The 9489-nt window shown below is 39.0% G+C and overlaps 1 protein-coding gene across 3 annotated transcripts in view; it reads right to left on the bottom strand.

Moving 5' to 3' along the window:
• STX12 (syntaxin 12) overlaps positions 1-9489 on the bottom strand; it is a 55653-nt gene that overhangs the window by 19573 nt on the left and 26591 nt on the right. For all 3 annotated transcript variants that reach the window (XM_011981698.1, XM_011981696.1, XM_011981697.1), the window contains exon 4: positions 7330-7467. In XM_011981698.1, the coding sequence (XP_011837088.1) occupies positions 7330-7467 (138 nt within the window). The remainder of the gene's footprint in view (positions 1-7329; positions 7468-9489) is intronic.

Genomic DNA, 9489 nt, shown 5'->3' with positions numbered 1-9489 from the left:
GGAGGCCGAGGCGGGCAGATCACAAGGTCAGGAGTTCAAGACCAGCCTGGCCAACATGGTGAAACCCCATCTCTACTAAAAATACCAAAAAAATTAGCCGGGCGTGGTGGCGGGCACCTGTAGTCCCAGCTACTCAGGAGGCTGAGGTAGGAAAATTGAATCCGGGAGACAGAGGTTGCAGTGAGCTGAGACTGTGCCACTGCACTCCGGCCTGGACAACAGAACAAGACTCTGTCTCAAAAAAAAAACAAAACAAAACAAAAAGAGTATATGAGATCTTTGAGAAAGTTGCTAATCAATCTATCATCAATATATATTAAACTCTGAAGACATGGGATTTGGCATAAACACACATAAACTAACCTTTCTTTTCTTTTTTTGAGACGGAATCTTACTCTGTCACCCAGACTGGAGTGCAGTGGTGCGATCTTGGCTCACTGCAACCTCTGCCTCCCGGCTTCAAGTGATTCTTCTGCCTCAGCCTTCTGAGTAGCTGGGACTACAGGTGCATGCCCCCATGCCTGGCGATTTTTGTATTTTTAGTAGAGACGGGGTTTCGCCATATTGACCAGGCTGGTCTCAAACTCCTGACCTCATGATCTGCCCACCTCGGCCTCCCAAAGTGTTGGGATTACAGGCATGAGCCACAGTGCCCAGCCCACTAACCTTTATTTTCAAGAAGGCTGCTTCAAATCGTGGCAGATTTTGACTTAACAGAATTTATTGAGAACTTATTATTCTGTACATTATTTTGTTTAATTCTTACAATAACTCTGATTTATCATAGTCTCCTCTTTGGCACATAATAACATTTTTTGAAAAACAGTCTTTCCAATGGTAATTTATCTAATACTATTGAATTAAGAAAGTTAGGCAAGCACATAATGTTACTTTAAAAGGGAATTTACCAGGATTTTTGGCATTTGGTGAAAGACTAGCAATCGAGTCTTTCAGGTGTTACTGTTTGATGAGGAAAAAGTATGCTTTCTAATGAAGCTGTAAGAATAAATATCATTATTATTAAAAAATTAGTCTAATGAATGTATTACTTTTATACTTTAAAAACAGGCCAGATGTGGTAGCTCACACCTGTAATCCCAACCCCAGCACTTTGGGGGGCCGAGGTGGGCAGATCACTTTGAGGTCAGGAGTTTGTGACCAGCCTGGCCAACATGGTGAAACCCCATCTCTACTAAAATACAAAAATTAGCCAGGCATGGTGGCAGGTGCCTGTAATCCCAGCTACTCAGGAGGCTAAGGCAGGAGAACTGCTTGAACCTAGAAGGCAGACACTGCAGTGAGCCAAGATCATGCCACCGCACTCCAGCCTGAGCGACAGAGTGAGACTCCCTCTCAGAAAAAATAAATAAATAAAATTAAAATAAAACAAAGCAAAAATGGTAAAAATCAACGTATTTTCATTTTTAAAAAGCTTACCCCTTTTATAATAGCAATACAGGACAAGCAAAATGAAGAGAATTTCAAATTTCTATCCACTCAGAGGAACACTGTGGGTTTTTGGGTTTTTTTTTTTTCTTTTTACTTTACCTTTTCCCCAGATCAAGAAATAACACTGCCAGAGTCCTAAAAGCCCACCCATGTGCCCTTCTCCAATCACAACTCCATCCCTGCCTTTTAAAGTATCTATTATCCTGACTTTGTGAAAATCATCTTCTTGCATTTTAAGAATAGTGAGATATATCCTTATTCAATATCATTTTGCCTGTTTTTGAACTTTACATAAATGGAATTATACTGTTTATATTCTTTAGTGCTTTTTTTTGAATCATTTCAGATTATACCAGATCCATCTCTGATACTGAATGTAACTGTGGTTCAATCATTTTCTTTGCTGTATGATATTACAGTGTATGAACATATCACAATTTATCCATTCAACTGTTGACAGACATCTGGATGTTTCCAATTTTTGACTACTACAAACAATGCTGCTATGCACATTCTTGTACATACATCCTGGTATAACACATACAGGTTTTTCTAGGGTAGAATTGCTGGATCACAAGGTCTGCATGTGTTCTGAAGATACAGCCAAAAACAGCCAAAATGTTTTCCAAAGTAGTTGTTCTAATTTATACCACTGGCCAGATAAAAAAGTTCCCGTTGCATCATATCCATAACAACAACTCCCAGTGTTCACAGAATTTTAAACTTCTGCCCTCCTTGTGGGCATGAAATAGTATTTCATTGTTATTTTAATCTGTAATTTCACCATTACTAAAGAAGCTGAGTACCTTTTCATTTGACCGTTACTCAAAATAATACTAATGTGTTTATTTGCTCCATGAGTGTAAATATCAACAGGATGGAGCAAAAGCAATGGTGGGGGACTGGTGGCGGGGAAGTGGGGATGGTTAATGGGCACAAAAAATAGGAAGAATGAATAAGACCTAGTATTTGATAGCACAACAGGGTGACTATAGTCAATAATAATTCATTATATATTCAAAAATAACTAAAAGAGTATAATTTAATTGTCTGTAGCATAAAGGATAAATGCTTGACGGGACAGATACCCCATTTATCATGGTGTTATTATTATACATTACATGACTGTATGAAAGTATCTCATGTACCTCATAAATATATACACCTACCATGTGCCCACAAACATTAAAAATTAAAAAAAGGCAATGGTAGTAATGTGGTTTGGCTCTATGTCCCCACCCAAATCTTGTCTCAAATTGTAATCTGTGCAGAGGGAGGGACCTGGTGGGAAGTGACTGGATCATGGGGGTGGTTCTCCCATGCTGTTCACATGATAGTGAGGGAGTTCTCATGAGATCCGGTTGTTTGTTAAGTGTCTGGTATTTCCCCTGCACTCTCTTTCTCTCTCTCCTGCCACCATGTAAGGCATGCCTTGCTTCCCCTTGGCTTTCTACCATGGTTGTAAGATTCCTGAGGCCTATCCAGCCATGCAGAACTGTGAGCCAATTAAACCTCTTTTATTTACAAAGTATCCAGTCTCAGGCAGTATCTTTACAGCACTGTGAAAATGGCCTACTACACGTAGATAAAATGGCTCAAGGCAGTGGCACCGAATTGCCTAGTATTATTGTATTCTTCATCACCACACACAGTATTTTAAAAGTCAATGTGTCCTCGAAGCCATACAAATGATTAATTAAACCCTGACCCCTCAATACACATCTTTCTACTATTCTATATTGTGAAATGGGAAGTGCACATAAAGTACTTCTGCTGCATAAAGAAATACAATGTTTGTCTCTAGGAAAAGCACTTGTGTAATGGAACTGCAGGCTGAACTAGCCACTTTTTTTAGGGAATACCATTTTTACTTATTCAATATAGTTTTATAAGAACTTACTAAAAACTTATTTAAACGCTTTAAAACTTTTATAAATGTAAACATATAAACTTTTCAGATGGGTATTTGGCAGACAACTTGTTGAAAATAACATGAGCCTGTCACTTCAAGGAAAACAACAGAGGGTGTTTGTTGCCAATGATAAAAATGTAGCTTTCAAGTAAAAATAAAAATAGAATTTTGGAAGACTTGTATCTACCACTGTAAGAGTTTCCGAATATGTAAAGACTTTTCTGGAGAAACTGATGGAAATGTGTATTTTTTTTAATATTGTAAAATGAAATGTATCGATATTTGGAAGAGCTGCCTAACTCAGGGAACCAATACTATCCAAATGATAAATGCATGATGCTATAAAAATCATGCCTGGATAAAAGATCCAATCAAAGTATAACATAGACCAACAGATGTTAATGTAACAGAGTATGAAGTCAGTATAATGGTTTTAGATTCTACAATGCAACTAACTTTTGTCAAGTTTTGATGTAGTATCAAAGAAGAGTATCAAAAATGATCTGAAAAGGTTATAAAAATATTCCTTTTTCAATTGTATATTTCTGCCAGCTTGTATTTTCTTCAGATACTTCAACCAGAACAACCTATCACAATAAACTGAATATAGAAGCAGATATAATCCTAGACGAAAAAAGCTGAGACAGTTCATCACCACTAGACCTGCCTCATAAGAAATGCTAAAGGGAGTTCTTCAAGCTAAATGAAAAGCGTAATAATTAGTAACATGAGAACATATGAAAGTATAACATTCACTGGTAAAAATAAGTAAATAGTCAAATTCAGAATATTCTAATACTATAATGGTGCTATATAAATCACTTACATCTTTAGTATGGAGGTTAAAAAACAAAAGCAGCTATGAATATCTAGCTGCCTTCTGGTAAGTCAGACATTTAAAAAAAAAATTTGCAAAAATGAAAACAATGCTACTATGCCCACTAATTTTTTTCTTGGAAAAACAATTTGTTTTTAATTAAAAATCTAATTCCTTCTTTCCCCATGTGCATAAAAAAATCTAATTTATATTCATGTTAATACATAATAAGTGCATTATTTGTAAATGAATAAACATCTAAAATTTTTATCAGTTTTAATTTCTAATACAGTATACATCAATAGATATGACTCATATAAACAAAATTTCTTTGGGGTCTGATATGGTTTGGCTCTGTGTCCCCACCCAAATCTCACCTTGAATTGTAATAATCCAAGGTGAGATGGTCAATGGTCAAGGGTGAGACCAGATGGAGAAAACTGAAGCATGGGGACAGTTTTCCCCATGTTGTTCTCGTGATAGTGAGTGAGTTCTCACAATATCTGATGGTTTTATAAAGGGCTTCACCCTTCTCTCAGCACTCATTCTCTTTTTTTGAGATGGAATCTCACTCTGTTGCCCAGGCTGGAGTGCAGCGGCGTGGTCTCAGCTCACGGCAATCTCCGCCTCCCGGGTTCAAGCGATTCTCCTGCCTCAGCCTCCCGAGTAGCTGGGATTACAGGTATTGGCCACCACGTCCAGCTAATTTTGTATTTTTTAGTAGAGACAGGGTTTCACCATGTTGGCCAGGCTGGTCTCGAACCCCTGACCTCAGGTGATCCACCCGCCTCGGCCTCCCAAACTGCCGGATTACAGGTGTGAGCCACTGCGCCCGGCCAGAGAATTTAATGATTTTTAATAGTGTAATGGGTTCCTGAGATCAAAAGTTTGATAACTTTTGTTCTATTGAGTTGTATCTTTCTTTTTCATATTGATTCATGGGAATTCTGTTTTTTGTTTTTTGTTTTTTTGAGATGCAGTCTTGTTCTGTCCCCCAGGCTGGAGCGCAGTGGCACAATCTCAGCTCACTGCAACCTCTGTCTCCCGGGTTCAAGCGATTCTCCTGCCTCAGCCTCCAGAGTAGCTGGGATTACAGGCATGCACCACCACGCCCAGCTAATTTTGTATTTTTAGTAGAGACAGGGTTTCACCATGTTGGCCAGGCTGGTCTTGAACTCCTGACCTCGTGATCTGCCCGCCTCGGCCTCCCAAAGTGCTGGGATTACAGGTGTGAGCCACCACGCCTGGCCAAATTCTTTATATATTCTAAATGCTAGTCCTTTGCTATTAAACATACAGCAATGTCTTCTTCCTGTCTGTGACTTGTCTTTTCACATATTTACCACTTTTTTTGTTCATTTCTTTCTGCTTTTCAGACTTTCCATCTGAGATCACTTTCCTTCCACCTGAAATACATTCTTTAGAATTTCCTTCAATAAGGTGCTGATAGAAAACTCTTTTGATTGAAAATGTCTTTAATTAGCCCTCATTCTTGACATATATTTTCACTGGATTTAGAATCCTGGGTTGGCAGTTATTGTCCTTCATGAACATTCAAGATAGCACTCTACTGGCTTCCACTGTTGTTGAGAAGTCAACTGTCAGTCTAACTGCTGTATCTCTGAAGGTATTCTAATGTTTCTCCAGCTATCTTTGTGACTTTTCTCTTTGTCTCTGGTTTGAAGTTTGTCTTTGATGTATCTACATTGGAGATTTTATTTATCCTGCTTGGGATTTGTTAGTCTTCTTGAAACTGCAGGCTAGTGTTTTTAATCAGTTCTGGAATATTATCAGTAATTATTTCTTCAGATATCACCTCTGTTCTATATTTGCCCTATTCTCATTCTATAACTCCAGTTAAAACTACACTAGATCTTTTCTCTCCATTCTCCATTTCTCATAATCTTTCTTCCATATTTAACCTCTTAACCCCCTATGCTACATGCTGGATAATATCTTCTAACCAATTTTCTAGTTAAACCACCCATCCATTAAGTTTTTAAATTTCTGTATTATATCTTTCCATTTTAGAAATTCTTTTGACACTTTTTCAAAGCTTTGTGTAGTTTCCTGCAGAGGTTTTCAGCTTTTTACGTCTCTAAACACAATAAGTATAGTTGTCTTATAATTCTAATATACAAAGTCTTTGTAGGTATATTTCACTTCACTGTTGTTTCTACTAATTCTTGTTCAGAGTAATTTGTTTCTTTGCACACATGGTTATTTTTAGTGACTGGTACTTACTGCCCTAGAAAAATTATTTGAGAATATTATTTCAGGGCTAGGATAGAGGCGTCTTTCTACAGAAGGAATTTGTGTTTGCTTCTACCCTGCACATAGGTGACTGTACCAGTCCAGGACCACTGAACCATTCAGGTAGGATTAATTTGAGCAGAAAATCTGCCTGAAGGAGGTTACTTTGTGGTAATCTTGTCTGGATTTCTCCTCCCTCATGCCCTCTTCCTCCATCTGCTCAGTTCAGTGCTAATGCAATCTTTTTGCAATCTGCTGGGGGATAGGAGAGCTTACTTTTGACTTAATATTCTAAGGATATAGTCTCTTATGGCCCAGTTCAATTTGAGTTGTACCTTCTTTTATATTCTCCATCTTGTGTGGACTTTTGGCTTTGACTTTTATCCTCCTCATGCCATGAGGGTATCAAAACTGAAGTTCAAATTTGCCTTCAGTAAAGACACTCAATGCAAAAGCAGTTTCAGTGTTCTGCTGACCTCTCAGGCTTTATCTTAATATTTTCATAAATCTTTGATACTTTTCAGAAGCTGGATTTTTAAAATCCAGTATTTGATCATCCTTTTCAAAAACAGAGGGCTAGTCCAAATAAACTGGCCCATTATATTCCAGGACACAGATTCATTATTTTTATTTTCAAGTTTTTAACGTTAAAACCAACATATCAAAATAAAAAAGAAAATTAGACATAGTTCTTCCTCCTATATCTCTTAACCCTCATTCAGATTCCTGTCTAGGCTTTGATCACATGCATACATATTTTTTACGTAGGTTACACCAACCTGCCATTTTCACAGCAGTTAACTTATATGTTTATTGGTCTAAGAGAAAAAGAAAAAAAAAACACAAACTTGGGAAAGAACATTCTGATATTGCAAAGGTCTTTTGGGAATCAACTTACAGAAAGACGAGATCCAGCTCTTGCTCTGGCAATACTCTCCTTTTCCTTTTCGGATACCCTTCTCTGCACAGCCTGGAAATTGTTTAAGGCTGCAGAGAAGTCATTCATGAGGCGTTCCTTCTGAAGTCTCTGCTGGCGCTAAGGAAATCAAGCAAGAACTTGAGATTTCATATTAACCCAGAATCATTTGGTTTTAATTTACCTTAAAAGCAAAATTATACCCCTTAAAGATTTCCAGCTAGGAACATTATTATGAAATAGTCTCTTCTTTAAATTAATAAATGTGCTCTTTGCTAGCTCAAGTCCCTCGTTAATACTTATAGACCAAGTCAGAATTTTTCTTCTTTCATTCTGACAAACCTGGGAACTGGGTTGCATTTAACTTCTTCTTCTTTTTTTTCTTTCTTTCCTTTTTATTGAGACAGAGTCTCGCTCTGTTGCCCAGGCTGGAGTGCAGTGGCGTGATCTCAGCTCACTGCCAACCTCTGCCGCCCGTGTTCAAGCGATCCTTGTGCCTCAGCCTCCTGAGGAGCTGGGATTACAGGTGTCCGCCACCATGCCCGGCTAATTTTTTTATTGTATTTTTAGTACAGATGGGATTTTGCCATGTTGGCCAGGCTATTGTAGAACTCCTGACCTCAGGTGATCTGCCTGTCCTGGCCTCTCAAAGTGCCGGGATTACAGGTGTGAGTCACTGTGCCCAGCCCGTATTTAACTTCTAAAGTAATCTCCAAAGAACGCAATTCAGAATTTTGGTGCCCTGGAGAATATAAAAGAGAATAAATACCTCTGGACTACAATTGAACCCAAATAGAGATGGGTTTTAGCTAAAATGTTAAAACCCTATCCATCTATAATGAATTCACAGCTTCCCCGTAAACTATAGAAGGATTTCACAGGCTTTTAGTGAGGTTTAAAATCTTTGAGACTTGATAAGTACTTTGTTTATCTACAGACTACCTCTACTAAACTTGTTACTTCTGTGTCTCAAAAAACATATGCTGAGATTGGGCACAGTGGCTTATACCTGTAGTCCTAGTATTTTGGGAGGCTAAGGCAGGAGGATCACTTGAGCCCAGGAGTTCAAGACCAGCCTGAGCAACATGACAAAATCCTATCTCTACAAAAAATAAAAAAAAATAGCCAGTTGTGGTGGTACACATCAGCTACTCAGAAGGCTGGGGCAGGAGGATCTTTTGAGCCTGGAAGGTTGAGGCTGCAGTGAGCTGAAATCATGCCAGGTACTCCAGCCTGAGCAACAGAGTGAAACCCTGTCTCAAAAAAAACAAAACAAAACAACACACACACACACACCATATACTGCCAGCACTGTCCTGTTCTAAGAACACAGAAGTGAAAACTCACCCCTGACGTCAAACAGCTTACCATCTATTTGTAAATAAAGGATATAGACAGACATGTAACAAAGTCATTTATAAATAACTGCTATATCCAATTACTACTACAGGAGTTCAGAGGCAGGAATACTCAGTAAGAACTCAAGTGGTCAAGAAAGGCCTCAAGAGAAGGTGGACAGTGAAGTAGGAGGAAGGAATGAATCAGCAGAAAGAAGGGGTAAGGCAAATCCAAGCAAGAGAATAGTGTGAGCAAAGGCATGGTGGCAGAACTTGAAGAGGATCTCTAGGCAGACCGTTTGGTTGGAACTACAGGTTTAGTAATGAGAGTAGCTAAAATACAAAATTGGAAAGGTAAGAAAGGGGCCAACCGTAGCAGGTTTTAAATGCCAAGCTAGGCCAGGCACAGTAGCTCGCGCCTGTAATCCCAGCACTCTGGGAGGCCAAGGTGGGTGGATCACTTGAGGGCAGGAGTTCAAGACCATCCTGGCCAACATGGTGAAACCCCGTCTCTACTAAAAATAGAAAAAATTACCTGGACATGGTGGCAGGCACCTGTCATCCCAGCTACTTGGGAGGCTGAGGCAGGAGAATTGCTTGAACCAGGAGGTGGAGGTTGCAGTGAGCTGAGATCGCACCACTGCACTCCAGCCTGGGCAACACGTGCGAAACTCGGTCTCAAAAAACGAAACAAAACGCCAAGCTATTGGGAGGCTGAGGTGGGCAGATCATGAGGTCAGGAGATGGAGACCGTCTGTGTAACATGGTGAAACTGTGTCTCTACTGAAAATACAAAACATTAGCC

Source organism: Mandrillus leucophaeus, unplaced genomic scaffold (assembly GCF_000951045.1).
Source record: "Mandrillus leucophaeus isolate KB7577 unplaced genomic scaffold, Mleu.le_1.0 Scaffold23, whole genome shotgun sequence".
NCBI classification, from domain to species: Eukaryota; Metazoa; Chordata; class Mammalia; order Primates; family Cercopithecidae; genus Mandrillus; species Mandrillus leucophaeus.
The sequence above is the reverse complement of the archived record's forward strand: the minus strand, read 5'-3'. Positions and strand labels throughout refer to the sequence as shown.